The sequence below is a fragment of the Bombina bombina genome, chromosome 7 (assembly GCF_027579735.1).
Source record: "Bombina bombina isolate aBomBom1 chromosome 7, aBomBom1.pri, whole genome shotgun sequence".
Taxonomy (NCBI): domain Eukaryota; kingdom Metazoa; phylum Chordata; class Amphibia; order Anura; family Bombinatoridae; genus Bombina; species Bombina bombina.
The window spans coordinates 136536903-136556101 of NC_069505.1; the positions used below are offsets into that span (position 1 = coordinate 136536903).

The 19199-nt window shown below is 37.5% G+C and overlaps 1 protein-coding gene across 1 annotated transcript in view; it reads left to right on the plus strand.

The window, feature by feature from the left end:
* MADD (MAP kinase activating death domain) overlaps nt 1–19199 on the plus strand; it is a 372537-nt gene that overhangs the window by 261585 nt on the left and 91753 nt on the right. Inside the window, exon 28 of the mRNA XM_053720335.1 lies at nt 1778–1888. Coding sequence (XP_053576310.1) covers nt 1778–1888 — 111 coding nt within the window. The remainder of the gene's footprint in view (nt 1–1777; nt 1889–19199) is intronic.

A 19199-nucleotide genomic window follows, 5' to 3' on the forward strand; every position in this document is an offset into this window, starting at 1 on the left:
AAGAAACGGCACCTTAATTTACTCTAGCTGATGTGCCAATAACACTATCTTTGAATAAAACAAGACCCTGAATAAAACAAGACCCTTTATATTAATAAGTTAAAACGGCATGCACATCATAACACCTGCTAACATTATATTTAAAGATTTGGATTTGTCCTGCTTATTCTTTTATTGCAAAAGTATGTGACTTTTACAATATTTTTTTTCTCCATCTTTGTGACAGATCTATATAGCTTCTGCTCACATGTAAATTTTAAGTCTCCTCCTGCTCGTTTTGGAAAGAATTACCCAGGAGTCTATTCATTGTTAGTTTTAGCCCTGTTGGCCTTTTATTGTTTGGATTTCAAATTTGTTTAATTTTCACATTTTATGTTAGAGATGGTACACCTTACTAAGTCTATGAAAAGCAATATGTTAATTAGCTATAACACCTGGGTAAAAGTAATTTGTAAAAGCAAGGATCTAACATAAAAAGGAACCCAGAGCAGTGTTAGAATAGTTGTATTTATACTCTTATCCTAGTGACAGTTATTGCATAATCTCTTAGACTTCATAGCTATAGTGAAGCTCTGTTTGACTCAATATTGTTTGAATGGGGATAAGTATTATCCTGCTGAACTTATGGCACTAATTTTTTTTTCATTTGCCCCTCTAGTACCTGAGACCATAGGTTAAGTCTAATTCCTATTATATACTTAAAATCATAGTTAACTGGAGTGCTGACCATAAGTGTTCCTTTACTAGGATTCCATATGTAACATTTAGAGTATTTACAATGTTCTGCTCATGTGCAAAAAGATTATAATTTGTATTTAAAAAATTTTTATTCTCATATATTCACATGTCCATTTTACACATGCAAACTGGTTTTGCTTAGTAGGGCCGTTTCTTTTCACTTTGTATATGCCTCATAAATGAGATGACAATCTACCATACAGATAATCACTTATACAGATGCCTGGCTCTAAATTTTCTCAGAAGTAGATTATTCTTTTTTTAAGTTCTGCATCATGCCTCATTTTACAATATCTACATATAGTTAACATTCTTCTAGATATCATGAGTCAATTGATTTGAATTATACACATGATGAGACAAGGTTACTCATTACATAACTACCTGCCAGTCTTATGTAGTAGCGGTAAATTCTGCATTCAAGTCTTACGGCCCTAAAATTTGATGACCAAGGATTGGGAACTTAGCAACTTAACTTCACATATATCCTATGATTAAAACATAGCCTAACTCAGCCCCATTTCTGTAAACTGTCATCAACATTTGAACATGTTATTATTGTTTTGTTTGTTTTCTGTTTAATGTTTAAATAAAATGAGACACATTGGTTCTGTCCCCCGGACCTAGAAATGACTAATTATACCTATGTGGATACATACTTCTATGTGGATATTTCAGAAAAAAATATGTAGAATACATCTTGTATGGGTATCTTTTCACGGGTGAAATGTGTGTATCTTTATGTCATTTAATTTTTTACTTTGCTCCTGTGATTTGTGAAACACATCGTTGTATTATAGACCTTCCTGGGGGAACCAATGGTATAACTGTATACTGTATTTATTTCCTGCCTCCCAATAAAAAAGAAATAAAAAAAAAATTGAAGTTGCTTAAAATGGCATGCTCTATCTGAATCGTACAAGAAAAAATTTGGGTTTAGTATTCCGTGAACAGTGTTTTCTAAAGATGAGCGCTTTTGTGTACCTGCTCCCCTTCTTTCAAAACAATGCAATCTATGTTTTCTGTGTGTTTTCTGCAGGTTAATAAGACTGAGCTACGGAGGAAAGTACGGCGTCTAATGGGGAAATGCCATATTGGGTTGGTGCACAGCCAGCTGATTAATGAGCTACTTGATAAAGTGGTGGATGTGGTAAGGAACAAGATGAAATGTGAGATGATTGTAGTAAAACTGTCGTTAATACTGTTGAGTGGTTCAAGTAGTGATTGAAGCATTGTTTCTGTAAATATATTTCCTGATTATCTTGCCTTAACATGATTCATAACTGGTGTAAAATTCTGGGACAATGAATTTGGGCTGGAAGTTAATTGTTAGTTATTTATTCAAGTAAATGTATTTCAAATTAAATATATACTTTCATAGTGATAATAGATTAATCCCTTGCGCTAATTAGCACTAGCTTTAAATATGGCTGGTACTAGAGATGTCTGCATTGTAACATTGAATTAAAGGGACACTAACCGGAAATATTAAACCGTGCACTGTCAACATGTTGTTTTTGAATGTTGTTCTAAAGTAGCGTTTCACTGATCATCATCCATCCTTCTTTCAACTTCTTTTCAACTTTCCTGAGGCCAGGAGGTCCAGCCAGTCAGCAAGGCTAGTTAAAGGGATAGTAAAGTCCAAATTAAACTTTAATTATTCAGACAGGGCATGTAATTTTAAACAACTTTCTAATTTACTTTTATCATCAAATTTGCTTTGTTCTCTTGTTATTCTTAGTTGAAAGCTAAACCTAGGTAGGCTGATATGCTAATTTCTAAGCCCTTGAAGGTCACCTCTGCATTTGACAGTTTTTCACAGCTAGAGGGCGTTAGTTCATGTGTTTCATATAGATAACATTGAGCTCATTAAGAAAAAACAAAAACCAATGGCACTACTTGGTTATCTATGATTTTTAGAAACCTCTTAATAACTCAGGTATTTAATTAGTTGTTCATATTGAACTTTATAAATACAGACTGTTTGAGTAAAGTGGTGCTGTGTATTATTAGAATTAGAACAAAATTATGGTGGGTTAAGAGAACCCCCCAAAAAAGGAATACACGTATAGCACTCTAGAGCTGTTTGTAGCTATATAGAGATCAACTTGGTATTAGATTGGTATCAGTTATTCATGACACATTAGTCACGAGATTGGGGGAGAGGAAAACGGAGATAATTAAAATATAACTTTTATTATAGAAATTACTACTAAAAGCATGGGAAACAAACGTATTAAAAACACACACAATATATGTTGACTAATGTGGTTGTACATACATCTGTATCTATGTAAATAGTTCTGTTTGTTATAGGTGGAATTGGAATCACAATATGATTCTGCACAGAGATTCTAAATAGTGACTTGGTTATTTTATTGTGGTCTACAAATTGTATTACCTTCACTATTAAAGCACTTATATAAGTGTTTCTTAGATTACTTGTTATTGTCTCAGGAGTTAGTTGTTTTATTGTGGTCTTCAAATTATATTGCCTACAATATTATAGCACTAATGTGAGTATTTCTTTGAATACTTGTTATTATCTCAGGAGTAGCCCCTTAAGTTCTATGATTTTGATGGGTGTTCAATATTACCCACTCTAATTTTATTAATTTTTCAGGGTGTTATCCACTCAGTTATGACACTGAAATTATACTTAAGAATATGTATTGTATTCGAACTTCACAGGGTTGTAATACAGGCTTAGACAAATCTATATCTCCCTGTGTTTTAGTAGTGCTTAATAAAGACCATCCAAAATTGTGTATAACAGTATAACACATATGTTGTTTTTATGATTTATACTGATGAATCAGTTTTTGTCTCTTGCTACAAAAAGTTAACAAATTAATCAGTCTAAGATAACAATATATTGGACTATGACACATAAATTGTTTCTTTCTGATACAAAGTAACAGTGTAAAAGCCTAAACTGCTAAAAGCTTAAAGTGAAGGTAAAGTTTTGGTTAGTTCAATTAATTTTTTAACATATAATGTGACCAACATTATAGTCGCTAACTTTGTTTTTTAAAAAATAAAATTACTTATAAATAAATCTTATTTTTATTCTGACCGTTTTTTCACCGCTTCCTCCTCCCCCTCGCTTTCTTCCGGCTTTGTCTATGAAAATGATTTATGCGCTCCCAACCTCTGTAAGCGTAACTAAGCGTAACTAAGCGTGCGCGTTCTCTATCTGCAAAACTATGCGCATGCGCAATTGTACCATCTGTACTCCGATACATTATATCAATGTTTCAGTTTCTTCATTCAGCACTCTGTATTTTGAAATCTTACTGAGCAGCATCGCGTCTTTCATAGAATCCCCATAGACAACAACGAGCAAAATGTTATGTCCCATTTATTAAAAATCAAATATTGCAGTGAAAACACATCGTTTTGTAGAAATAAAGTATGAAAATTGAAAAGGTTATATGTAATGTAATTGGATATTATAGTCAAGTCAACCAAAAAGGAAATATATAATTTGAAAACTTTTATTTATTAGCTTGCAATTTTGTTTACTTGATATATTAGAAATGAATTAAAAGCTGCTCCATAAAATCAAGATGCAGGTAAATCACATAGCTTTGCATCAAGACTAACTATCTTTGCAAAATGAAAAGCTGATAATCAAAGCCATTCTATATTATAGTGTATAGTCAAGCAAAAAACAAATAAATATTTGTAACATCTTTTCTTTCTTAGCAATTGATTGTTTGTTCATTGTTATTAGAAACTTGTAATTCATTGCTGAGAGCAATGAATAAATGTTTTGCTACGAAAGAAAAGATTTTAAAAAATAGTTATTACTTTTTTCTTGAGTAGACTAATATAGAATTGCTGTTCTTATCAGCATTTCATTTAGAAAACTTCGTTAGTATTGATAGGAAAGAATAAGATTTATATGCATCCTTTGTTTTTCAGCAATGAATTTAAAATGTATTACAAGCAAAGGGATGCAGATAAAGAAAATTTCTTTGCATCAACACTTACAATGTTTGCATAGTGTAAGGATGATAAGAAAAGCCATTCTATGTTAGTCTTTGCAAGAAACAAACTATAAATCTTTGTAAAATCTTTTCTTTATTTGCAACAGATAGTTTATGACTTGTTATCTGAAACTTTTAATTGATTGCTGAGAGCAATGACTACAAAATGTCTTTCTATGAAACAAAAGATTTTAACAAAAAGTTATTGCTTTTTTCGTTATTTTAACTATGTTTGCAAAATGTAATGATGAAAATAAAAGCAATTCTATATTAGTTAGGTCAAGCTCAAACGAAAGAAATCTTTGTAAAATCTTTTCTTTCTTTGAAATACATTTTTCACTCATTTTTAGCAGAAATTATGTTACATTGATTAAAACTAAAATGTTTCAGTGAAAACACATCGTTTTATATAAATAATAACAAAGTATGAAATTGGAAAAGGTTATATCAAATGGAATTGGATATTATAGTCAAGTCAACCAAAAAGCAAATATATAATTTGAAAACTTATTTATTAGCTTGCAATTTTGTTTACTTGATATATTAGAAATGAATTAAAAGCTGCTCCATAAAATCAAGATGCAGGTAAATCACATAGCTTTGCATCAAGACTAACTATCTTTGCAAAATGAAAAGCTGATAATCAAAGCCATTCTATATTATAGTGTATAGTCAAGCAAAAAAACAAATAAATATTTGTAACATCTTTTCTTTCTTAGCAATTGATTGTTTGTTCATTGTTATTAGAAACGTTTAATTCATTGCTGAGAGCAATGAATAAATAATGTTTTGCTAAGAAAGAAAAGATTTTAAAAAATAGTTATTGCTTTTTTCTTGAGTAGACTAATATAGAATTGCTGTTCTTATCAGCATTTCATTTAGAAAACTTTGTTAGTATTGATAGGAAAGAATAAGATTTATATGCATCCTTTGTTTTTCAGCAATGAATTTAAAATGTATTACAAGCAAAGGGATGCAGATAAAGAATATTGCTTTGCATCAACACTTACGATGTTTGCATAGTTTAAGGATGATAAGAAAAGCCATTCTATGTTAGTCTTTGCAAGAAACAAACTATAAATCTTTGTAAAATCTTTTCTTTATTTGCAACAGATAGTTTATGACTTGTTATCTGAAACTTGTAATTGATTGCTGAGAGCAATGACTACAAAATGTCTTGCTATGAAACAAAAGATTTTAACAAAAAAGGTATTGCTTTTTTCGTTATTTTAACTATGTTTGCAAAATGTAATGATGAAAATAAAAGCAATTCTATATTAGTTAGGTCAAGCTCAAACGAAAGAAATCTTTGTAAAATCTTTTCTTTCTTTGAAATACATTTTTCACTCATTTTTAGCAGAAATTATGTTACATTGATTAAAACTCAAATGTTTCAGTGAAAACACATCGTTTTATATAAATAATAACAAAGTATGAATTTGTAAAAGGTTATATCAAATGGAATTGGATATTATAGTCAAGTCAACCAAAAAGCAAATATATAATTTGAAAACTTTTATTTATTAGCTTGCAATTTTGTTTACTTGATATATTAGAAATGAATTAAAAGATGCTCCATAAAATCAAGATGCAGGTAAATCACATAGCTTTGCATCAAGACTAACTATCTTTGCAAAATGAAAAGCTGATAATCAAAGCCATTCTACATTAGTCTATGCAAGAAAAAAACTATAAATCTTTGTAAAATCTTTTCTTTATTTGCAAGAGATTGTTTATGCCTTGTTATCTGAGAGCAATGACTAAAGAATGTCTTGCTAAGAAAGAAAAGATTTTAACAAAAAGTGATTGCTTTTTTCTTGAGTAGACTAATATAGAATTGCTGTTCTTATCAGCATTTCATTTTGCATACTTCGTTAGTATTAATAGTAAAGAATGTGATTTATCTGCATCCTTTGGTTTTCAGTAATGAAGTTAAAATTTATTACAAGCAAAAGAATGCCAATAAAGCAGATTGCTTATCCTACACAATAACGATGTTTGCAAAATGTAATGCTGATAATAAAAGCAATTCTATATTAGTGAGGTCAATCTCCAAAGAAAAAAAATAGTTGTAAAATCTTTTCTTTCTTATCAACCAATAATTTTGTCATTGTTATCAGCAATGAATTTAAATATTATAACAATAAAAGGATGCAGAGAAAACACATCGCTTTACAGTTTGCAAAATGAAAAGCTGATAAGAAATAGAATGATATATTTTAGTCAAGTCAACCAAAAATGAAATATATTATTTGAGAAGTTTTATTTCTTAGCTTGCAATTTTGGTTCATTAATATCAGCAAATGATTAAAAGTTGCTTATAAAAATAAGGATGCAGACAAATCACATTGCTTTACATCAATACTAACGATGTTTGCAAAATGAAACGCTGATAATCAAAGCCATTTTATATTATAGTCTATAGTCAATAAAAAAAAGAAATTAATATTTGTAAAATCATTTCTTTCTTGGCAAAAGATTCTTTGTTCAAGATATTCTACAAATCTTTATTTATTTTTTGCCTGACTAGACTATAATATACAATAACTGTTATTATCAGCATTTCATTTTGAAAGCTTCATTAGTATTGATGAGAAACAATGTAATTTATCTACATCATTTGCTTTTTATAGTTTTAACAAGATCATACATTATGGTAAAATAAAAAAGAAAACATTGCAAATGCAATTCTTAGTTTTTAGAGAGAAAAGTTGCTGTAGGTAATCGGAGCGAAACAAATGTTGCAGATTTGTTGCCGTCTGAGTTCCTCGGCAGCTCCTTCTTTGACTACAACCCAAATTTTATAATGCGCATGCGCGAACCGAGGACGCGCTTGCTTGCAAATTGAGGAGGATAAATTGTAACGCATGCGCATGTAGAGCAGGATGTTGATGACGAAATTTGACGGCCGCCTAACGGCCAGAAAATCAATTGGATCTCTGAAGCACGTGATAGATATTTAGAAAAAAAGATAAATGTACGGGTTGTTTTTCGGAAAGCCGATTAGATGATAAAAACATCAGATATCACAGGTAATATATGTTTTATAACAAATTGATGAATGAAACTTATATTTATTTGCCATCATATCTCTAATTATTTGTGATAAGGCGTTTGACTTTACCTTCACTTTAATCTCTTGCTTCTAAACAAAATCTGAATTAAGGTGGAAACTAAAGATAAATGATTTAAGGTGAAATTTGAAGATTAAGGTGGAATCTTTCAGAGAATATATTAGAGCGCTCTTTTTTATGTAGTGATTTTTTACATATTGTTTCAATTTTTTAATCCCAAAGGGAGACGTCCCATGGTCAATTCCTCTTAAAAGTTTTATGTATGTTTTAAATAAATGTATTTTTGTTAAAATTGTTTATCAGTCTCCAGATTATCTTATTTAGCTTTCAGCGCTCCCAAACTATTATCTATTTTGTTATTGGTGTATTACTTTACGGTAATCATAGGGAAGATTGCCTGTGAGGGAGCCTTAAGATAAACTACTTGGCGCTGTTCTTTATATATTTACCCTTACCTCTTCATTACCTGTTAACAATAATGTTGCAAACTTAATCTTACATATGTTTTTTAAAGGCTTACAAGAACTTATATCAGTGCTGCAGCTGAAGCTGCACTTGAAACATTAAACACAGCCAGTGGAGCAGATATAGCGTTTCTGCAAATTATGCAGTGAAATTAGATCGCAACAGGATCTCTGTTGGGCTTTGAGATTCAATTGCTTCCGTAAACTTTGTTAAGTAATGGCAACAATGTTGCAACCATATATCTATTTATTCATATATTTGTTCATTAAATGATAGCAACAAAGTTGCAAATTGTATCTAACATATGTGTTAGTTAGAGCTTATCAAAAGCACCTCTCAAACCTGTGACTGAAGCTACAATAGAACCGCTGTTTCTTTAAGCTTATCAGTAGTAAATATTAAGGTTGTAACTAAGATTGCAGTTAAAACGCTATAGGAAGTGACAGTGAAATAAATGTGGTCTCTCTGTATGTTATATGGTAGAGTTGAATTATACTTCACTCAATTGCCTCATTGTGTTAGTGTTACATTATTCAGTTCAATTGCCTCCTCATAAAAACAAATGTTTGGTACAATTTTTATCTTACTGAGGGATCAATTTCAAGTTTCAAGTTACACCGGATTAATTTAGATGTTAAATATATTAGACAAATATTGTAGTCAGTGTTGCTTTGTGCACTCGGTTGCCACTGTGATTGGTATTACTCTATTTCACTAAATTATTCTCACAAACACCGAGTCCCCATCAGCTTAGTTTCCGGTATATTAAACAATTGTTTTAAACACCATGGTTGATATTGCTTTGTTAAATTTGATTCTTGCCACATAAACCAACTATTTTTAACAAATATTTTAGTTGTTACTCCTCTGTTTTGCTCAATTACCACCACCTATAACAATCGGTTATGCATAAACAACAACCATTTTTTTTTTTTTAAAGTTACTTAGTCTATATTGCGGCTAGTTAAAAAGGGGAGTTCCCATCAACTCCTAGCAACTCCTTTTCAACTAGCCGCAATATAGACTAAGTAACTTTATGGTCGAGTGCACAAAGCAACACTGACTACAATATTTGTCTAATATATTTAACATCTATTTAACATCTAAATTAATCCGGTGTAACTTGAAATTGATCCCTCAGTAAGATAAAAATTGTACCAAACATTTGTTTTTATGAGGAGGCAATTGAACTGAATAATGTGACACTAGCACAATGAAGCAATTGAGTGAAGTATAATTCAACTCTACCATATAACATACAGAGAGACCACATTTATTTCACTGTAACTTCCTATAGCGTTTTAACTGCAATCTTAGTTACAATCTTAATATTTACTACTGATAAGCTTAAAAGGACACTGAACCCAAAATTGTTCTTTCATGATTCAGATAGAGCATGCAGATTTAAGCAACTTTCTAATTTACTCCTATTATCAATTTCTCTTGTAAGGTGTATCCAGTCCACGGATCATCCATTACTTGTGGGATATTCTCCTTCCCAACAGGAAGCTGCAAGAGGATCACCCACAGCAGAGCTGTCTATATAGCTCCTCCCCTAACTGCCACCTCCCAGTCATTCTCATGCAGCTCTCGACAAGATAGGAAGTAGCTAGAGAGATGTGGTGCATTAATGTAGTTTATCTTCAATCAAAAGTTTATTTTCAAATGGTACCGGAGTTGTACTATTTTAGCCTCAGGCAGAAAGTTGAAGAAGAGTCTGCCTGTGGTCTTTGATGATCTTAGCAGGTTGTAACTAAGATCCATTGCTGTTCTCACACATAACTGAAGAGATGAGGTAACTTCAGCTGGGGGAATAGCGTGCAGGGTCTCCTGCTATGAGGTATGTGCAGTTTTAAATTTTTCTAGAGAAATGATATGCTAGAAAATGCTGACAATACCGGATTTATTTAAGGTAAGCCTGATTACAGTGATTTAATAACGACTGGTATCATGGTTGCTGTAAAGGGTAATATTTTTTTTATTTACTCACATTACTGAATAGATATAACGTTTGCTGAAGGTGTTTGAACGTTTATTACACATTGGTGATAAAACTTTATTCTGGGGCCCAGTTTTTTCCACATGGCTGACTAGATTTTGCCTAGGGATAGTTTTTTTAGGCCCTCTCACTGTGAGTACAGGCTGGGAGGGGCCTATTTTCAGCCTAAATTGTGCATTAGTTTTTGCAGTTTGAGACATCCAGCTTCCCTGAAGGAGTCCCCTGAACATTTAGGACCTCTCTAAAGGGTTTTTGTGCCTTCCAAAGTCGTTGTATGGGCAGGTAGGGCCACAGTAGTGGCAGTTTTGTGTGACTGTTTAAAAACGTTTATATCGTTTTTTTTAATCCGGTGTTGAAACTAAGGGGTTAATCCTCCATTTGCAAGTGGGTGCAATGCTATTTTAGCCTATTATACACACTGTAAAAATTTCGTAAGATTTACTGCTTTCTCCAACATTGGTGTGTCCGGTCCACGGCGTCATCCATAACTTGTGGGAATATTCTCTTCCCCAACAGTAAATGGCAAAGAGCACAGCAAAAGCTGTCCATATAGCCCCTCCCAGGCTCCACCCCCCCAGTCATTCTCTTTGCCGCTCTGAACAAGTAGCATCTCCACGGAGATGGTGAAGAGTATGTGGTGTTTAGTTGTAGTTTTTTATTCTTCTATCAAGAGTTTGTTATTTTAAAATAGTGCTGGTATGTACTATTTACTCTGAAACAGAAAGAGATGTAGAGTTCTGTTTAAAGAGGAGTATGATTTTAGCAGCAGTAACTAAAATTAATTGCTGTTCCCACGCAGGACTGTTGAGCTGAGAGAACTTCAGTTGGGGGGGAACAGTTTGCAGACTTTTCTGCTCAAGGTATGACTAGACATTTTTCTAACAAGACTGTGTAATGCTGGAAGGCTGTCATTTTCCCTCATGGGTATCGGTAAGCCATTTTCTTAGACTTAGAAAGAATAAAGGGCTTATTATGGGCTATTAACTGGTGGACACTCTTAAGGGCTAAATCGATTGTTTATTTAAGTTTTTTTTTTTTAAAGTCTGAAGTAATTTTCACACTTTTATTGTTTGGGGAACATTTTTTTTTTCGCCAGGCACTAGTTAAGACACCTTCCCAGTCAGGAAGGGCCTTTCACTATAGTAGGCAGAGCCTCATTTTCGCGCCATTATTGCGCAGTTACTTTTGAGTACAGTGCATGCAGCTGCATGTGTGAGGGTCTGGTATCCACTGAAAACGTTCCTAGAAGGCTTGGATTGGTATCGTATACCCCCCTGGGATAGGTGAAGTTGCAACAAAGGCTGTGGCTGGGACTGTAGTGAGGTTAAAATTGCAAACGGCTCCGGTTTCCACATTTTAAGGGTTAACATCTTGAAAATTGGGGTGCAATATTTTGAATGCATTTAGACACTGTGGTGAAAATTTGGTAAAGATTGGATAATTCCTTCATAGTTTTTCACATATTCAGTAATAAAGTGTGCCCTGTTTAACATTTAAAGAGACTGTAACGGTTTTGTTTTAAAACGGTTTTTGTGCTTTATTAACCAGTTTAAGCCTGTTTAACATGTCTGTACCTTCAGATAGATCATGTTCTGTATGTATGGAAGCCAATGTGGTTCCCCCTTCAAATATATGTGATAATTGTGCCATAGCGTCCAAACAAAGTAAGGACAGTACTGTCACAAATAGTAAGGTTGCCCAGGATGATTCCTCAGATGAAGGAAGTAGACATAGTTCTACATCCTCTCCTTCCGTGTCTATACCAGTTATGCCCACGCAGGCGACCCCTAGTACTTCTAGCGCGCCAATGCTTGTTACTATGCAACAATTGACGGCAGTAATGGATAACTCCATAGCTAATATTTTATCCAAAATGCCAGCATTTCAGAGAAAGCACGATTGCTCTGTTTTAAACACTGTAGAGCAGGAGGGCGCTGATGATAATTATTCTGTCATACCCTCACACCAGTCTGAAGTGACAGTGAGGGAGGGTTTGTCAGATGGAGAAATTTCTGATACAGGAAGAATTTCTCAGCAGGCAGAACCTGATGTTGTGACATTTAAATTTAAATTACAGCATCTCCGCGCATTACTTAAGGAGGTGCTATCTACTCTGGATGATTGTGACAATCTGGTCATCCCAGAAAAATTGTGCAAGATGGACAAGTTCCTAGAGGTCCCGGTGCACCCTGATGCCTTTCCGATACCTAAACGGGTGGCGGACATAGTGAATAAGGAGTGGGAGAAGCCAGGCATACCTTTTGTCCCTCCTCCTATATTTAAGAAATTGTTCCCTATGGTCGACCCCAGGAAGGACTTATGGCAAACAGTCCCTAAGGTCGAGGGGGCGGTTTCTACACTAGCCAAACGCACGACCATTCCCATTGAGGACAATTGTGCTTTCAAAGATCCTATGGATAAAAAATTGGAGGGTTTGCTTAAAAAGATTTTTGTACAGCAAGGTTACCTCCTTCAACCTATTTCGTGCATTATTCCTGTCACTACAGCGGCGTGGTTCTGGTTCGAGGAACTGGAAAAGTCGCTCAGTAGGGAGACTCCGTATGAGGAAGTCATGGACAGAATTCACGCACTTAAGTTAGCTAATTCCTTTATTTTAGACGCCGCTTTGCAGTTAGCGAGGTTAGCGGCGAAAAATTCAGGGTTTGCAATTGTGGCGCGCAGAGCGCTCTGGCTAAAGTCTTGGTCGGCGGATGTATCTTCCAAGACAAAATTGCTTAATATCCCTTTCAAAGGTAAGACCCTTTTTGGGCCAGAATTGAAAGAGATTATTTCAGATATCACTGGGGGTAAGGGCCATGCCCTCCCACAAGATAGGCCTTTCAAGGCTAAGAATAAGTCCAATTTTCGTTCCTTTCGCAATTTCAGGAACGGACCGGCTTCCAACTCTGCAGCCTCTAGACAAGAGGGTAATGCTTCCCAGACCAAACCAGCTTGTAAACCAATGCAAGGCTGGAACAAGGGTAAACAGGCCAAGAAGCCTGCTGCTGCTACCAAAACAGCATGAAGGGGTAGCCCCCGATCCGGGACCGGATCTAGTAGGGGGCAGACTCTCTCTCTCTTTGCTCAGGCTTGGGCAAGAGATGTTCAGGATCCCTGGGCACTAGAAATAGTCTCTCAGGGTTATCTTCTAGAATTCAAGGAACTACCCCCAAGGGGAAGGTTCCACATGTCTCACTTATCTTCAAACCAAATAAAGAGACAGGCATTCTTACATTGTGTAGAAGACCTGTTAAAGATGGGAGTGATACACCCAGTTCCAACTGTGGAACAAGGTTAGGGGTTTTACTCAAATCTGTTTGTAGTTCCCAAAAAAGAGGGAACTTTCAGACCAATTCTGGATTTAAAAATTCTAAACAAATTTCTCAGAGTTCCATCGTTCAAAATGGAAACCATTCGAACAATTTTACCTACAATTCAGGAGGGTCAATATATGACTACCGTGGATTTAAAGGATGCGTATCTACATATTCCTATCCACAAAGATCATCATCAGTTCCTAAGGTTCGCCTTTCTGGACAAACATTATCAGTTTGTGGCTTTCCCATTCGGGCTAGCCACTGCTCCCAGAATTTTCACAAAGGTGCTAGGGTCCCTTCTAGCGGTCCTAAGACCAAGGGGTATTGCAGTGGCAGCTTATCTGGACGACATTCTAATTCAAGACATTGTTCTAGCCTTTCTCAGATCTCACGGGTGGAAGGTGAACGTAGAAAAGAGTTCCCTGTCTCCGGCGACAAGAGTTCCCTTTTTGGGAACAATAATAGATTCTTTAGAAATGAAGATCTTCTTGACAGAGGTCAGAAAGTCAAAGCTTCTAAACGCTTGTCAAGTTCTTCTCTCTATTCTGCAGCCTTCCATAGCTCAGTGCATGGAAGTAGTAGGGTTGATGGTTGCAGCAATGGACATAGTTCCTTTTGCTCGAATTCATCTAAGACCATTACAACTGTGCATGCTCAAGCAGTGGAATGGGGACTATACAGACTTGTCTCCAAAGATTCAAGTAGACCAGATGACCAGAGACTCACTCCGTTGGTGGTTGTCCCAGGAACACCTGTCTCAGGGAATGAGTTTCCGCAGACCAAAGTGGGTCATTGTCACGACCGACGCCAGTCTATTAGGCTGGGGCGCGGTCTGGGATTCCCTGAAAGCTCAGGGTCTATGGTCTCGGGAAGAGTCTCTTCTCCCGATAAACATCCTGGAACTCAGAGCGATATTCAATGCTCTCCGGGCTTGGCCTCAACTAGCGGAGGCCGGATTCATAAGATTCCAGTCAGACAACATGATGACTGTAGCTTACATCAACCATCAGGGGGGAACAAGGAGTTCCTTGGCGATGAGAGAGGTATCCAAAATCATCGAATGGGCGGAGGATCATTCCTGCCACCTATCTGCAATCCACATCCCGGGAGTAGACAACTGGGAGGCGGATTATCTGAGTCGTCAGACTTTCCATCCGGGGGAGTGGGAGCTCCACCCGGAGGTGTTTGCCCAGTTGACTCAATTATGGGGCATTCCAGACATGGACCTGATGGCATCCCGCCAGAACTTCAAGGTCCCTACGGGTCCAGATTCAGGGATCCCAAGGCGACTCTAGTGGATGCATTAGTGGCGCCTTGGTCGTTCAACCTAGCTTATGCGTTTCCACCGTTCCCTCTCCTTCCCTGGCTTGTAGCCAGGATCAAACAGGAGAAGGCATCGGTGATTCTGATAGCTCCTGCGTGGCCGCGCAGGACTTGGTATGCAAACCTGGTGAATATGTCATCGGCTCCACCATGGAAGCTACCTTTGAGACAGGATCTTCTAGTACAAGGTCCATTCGAACATCCAAATCTAGTTTCTCTGCAGCTGACTGCTTGGAAATTGAACGTTTGATTTTCTCCAAGCGTGGAAAGAAGGTTTGGATAAGGGATTGTCAGCGAGTTCTTTAAAAGGACAGATTTCTGCCTTATCTGTCTTGTTACACAAACGACTGGCAGCTGTGCCAGATGTACAGGCTTTGGTCAGAATGAAGCCTGTTTACAGACCCTTGACTCCTCCCTGGAGTCTAAATTTAGTTCTTTCAGTTCTTCAAGGGGTTCCGTTTGAACCCTTACATTCCATAGATATCAAGTTACTATCTTGGAAAGTTCTGTTTTTGGTTGCTATTTCTTCTGCTTAAAAGAGTTTCTGAATTATCTGCTTTGCAGTGTGATCCACCCTATCTGGTGTTCCATTCAGATAAGGTTGTTTTGCGTACCAAGCCTAGTTTTCTTCCAAAAGTTGTTTCCAACAAGAATATTAACCAGGAAATAGTTGTTCCTTCTTTGTGTCCGAATCCAGTTTCAAAGAAGGAACGTTTGTTACACAATTTAGATGTAGTCCGTGATTTAAAGTTCTATTTAGAAGCAACAAAGGATTTCAGACAAACTTCTTCTTTGTTTGTCGTTTATTCTGGTAAGAGGAGAGGACAAAAAGCTACTGCTACCTCTATTTCATTTGAGGAGGAAGTTATGCCGTCTAACTCTCCCCACGTGTCAGATCCTATAAATCCCGCTCAGGGGACGCCTAGTACATCTAGCGCGCCCATTGTGTATACCTTGCAAGACATGGCGGCAGTTATGAATCATACCCTTACAGAGGTATTATCTAAACTGCCAGGGTTGCAAGGAAAGCGAGACAGCTATGGGACTAGAATAAATACAGAGCTCTCTGATGCTTTAGTAGCTATGTCTGATACACCCTCACATTATACTGAAGCTGAAGCAGGGGAGCTTCAATCTGTGGGTGAATTTTCTGATTCAGGGAAGATACTTCAATCTGATTTTGATATGTCTACATTTAAATTTAAGCTTGAACACCTCCGCGTATTTCTCAGGGAGGTTTTAGCAACTCTGGACGACTGTGACTCTATTGTAGTCCCAGAGAAATTATGTAGATTGGATTAATACTATGCAGTACCTACTTACACTGATGTTTTTCCAATCCCTAAAAGGTTTTCTGAAATTATTACTAAGGAATGGGATAGACCAGGTGTACCGTTCTCTCCCCCTCCTGTTTTTAAAAAGATGTTTCCTATAGACGCCACTACACGGGACTTATGGCAGGCGGTTCCTAAAGTGGAGGAGCAGTTTCTACTCTAGCTAAGCGTACCACTATCCCTGTCGAGGACAGTTGTGCTTTTCTAGATCCAATGGATAAAAAATTAGAGGGTTACCTTAAGAAAATTTTTATTCAACAAGGTTTTATTCTCCAGCCTCTTGCATGCATTGCCCCAGTCACTGCTGCTGCGGCTTTCTGGTTTGAGTCCATAGAGGAGGCTCTACAGGTTGAAACCCTGTTGGAAGATATTATTGACAAGTTTAGGGCCCTTAAGCTAGCCAATTCATTTGTTTCTGATGCCGTTGTTCCTTTAACCAAGCTAACGGCTAAAAATTCAGGTTTTGCTATTCAGGCGCGCAGGGCGCTATGGCTTAAATCCTGGTCAGCTGACGTGACTTCAAAGTCTAAACTTCTCAACATTCCCTTCAAAGGACAGACCCTATTCGGTCCTGGACTGAAGGAGATCATTTCTGACATCACTGGAGGAAAAGGTCACGCCCTTCCTCAAGACAGGTCCAACAAATTAAGGACCAAACAGTCTAGTTTTCAGCCCTTTCGAAACTTCAAGAGTGGCGCAGCTTCAACTTCCTCTAACACAAAACAAGAGGGAACTTTTGCCCAGTCTAAGCCGGTCTGGAGACCTAACCAGGCTTGGAACAAGGGGAAACAGGCCAAAAAGCCTGCTGCTGCCTCTAAGACAGCATGAAGGAGCATCCCCCGATCCGGAAACAGATCTAGTAGGGGGCAGACTCTCTCTCTTCGCCCAGGCTTGGGCAAGAGATGTCCAGGATCCCTGGGCATTGGAAATTGTGTCCAAGGGTTATCTTCTAGAATTCAAAACCTCTCCCCCAAAAGGGAGATTTCATCTCTCACTTTTATCTGCAAACCAGATAAAAAGAGAGGCATTCTTACATTGTGTTCAAGACCTTCTAATTATGGGAGTGATCCACCCAGTTCCGCAGGAGGAACAGGGTCAGGGCTTCTATCCAAATCTGTTTGTAGTTCCCAAGAAAGAGGGAACATCCAGACCAATCTTAGATCTCAAAATCTTAAACAAATTTCTCAGAGTCCCATCCTTCAAGATGGAGACTATTCGAACCATCCTTCCTATGGTCCAGGAGGGTCACTATATGACTACCGTAGACCTAAAGGATGCTTATCTTCACATCCCTATACACAAAGATCATCATCGTTTTCTCAGGTTTGCCTTTCTAGACAGGCACTACCAGTTTGTGGCTCTTCCCTTCAGGTTGGCCACGGCACCAAGAATCTTTACAAAGGTTCTAGGGTCCCTTCTAGCAGTCCTAAGGCCGCGGGGTATAGCAGTAGCCCCTTACTTAGACGACATTCTGATACAGGCGTCGACTTTTCAAGTTGCCAGGTCCCACACGGACATTGTTCTGGCATTTCTGAGGTCCCATGGGTGGAAGGTGAACGAAGAAAAGAGCTCTCTATCACCTCTAACAAAAGTTTCATTCCTAGGGACTCTGATAGATTCGGTAGAAATGAAGATTTACCTAACGAAGGCCAGATTGTCAAAACTTCTAGACTCTTGCCGTGTTCTTTTTTCCACTTCTCGTCCTTCAGTGGCTCAGTGTATGGAAGTAATCGGTTTAACGGTAGCGGCAATGGACATAGTACTGTTTGCCCGCCTACATCTCAGTCCGCTGCAACTTCTCTTCTCTGGTGGCTATCTCAGGTCCATCTGTCCAAGGGGATGAGCTTCCGCAGGCCAGACTGGACTATAGTAACGACAGATGCCAGCCTTCTGGGCTGGGGTGCAGTCTGGAACTCCCTGAAGGCTCAGGGCTCGTGGACTCAGGAGGAGACACTCCTTCCGATAAACATTCTGGAACTAAGAGCGATATTCAATGCTCTTCAGGCTTGGCCTCAGCTTACTGCGGTCAGCTTCATCAGATTTCAGTCGGACAATATCACGACTGTAGCCTACATCAACCATCAAGGGGGAACAAGGAGTTCCCTTGCAATGTTGGAGGTTTCAAAAATAATTCTATGGGCAGAGGTTCACTCTTGCCATCTATCAGCTATCCATATCCCAGAACTGGGAGGCGGATTTTCTAAGTCGGCAGACTTTTCATCCGGGGGAGTGGGAACTCCATCCGGAAGTGTTTGCACAGTTGATTCAACGTTGGGGCAAACCAGAATTGGATCTCATGGCGTCTCTTCAGAACGCCAAGCTTCCACCGTTTCCTCTGCTCCCTCGTCTGATTGCCAAGATCAAGCAGGAGAGAGCTTCGGTGATTTTGATAGCACCTGCGTGGCCACGCAGGACTTGGTATGCAGATCTGGTGGACATGTCATCCCTTCCACCATGGACTCTACCACTGAGACAGGACCTTCTACTTCAGGGTCCTTTCAACCATCCAAATCTAATTTCTCTGCGTCTGACTGCTTGGAGATTGAACGCTTTATTTTATCAAAACGCGGTTTCTCAGAATCAGTCATTGATACCTTAATTCAGGCTCGAAAGCCTGTCACCAAGAAAATCTATCATAAAATATGGTGTAAATATCTTCATTGGTGTGAATCCAAGGGTTACTCATGGAGTAAAGTCAGGATTCCCAGGATATTATCTTTTCTCCAAGAGGGATTGGAGAAGGGATTGTCAGCTAGTTCCTTAAAGGGACAGATTTCTGCTCTGTCTATTCTTTTGCACAAGCGTCTGGCGGATGTTCCAGACATTCAGGCGTTTTGTCAGGCTTCAGTTAGAATCAAGCCGGTGTTTAAACCTGTTGCTCCGCCATGGAGTTTAAATTTAGTTCTTAAGGTTCTTCAAGGAGTTCCGTTTGAACCTCTGCATTCCATAGCTATCAA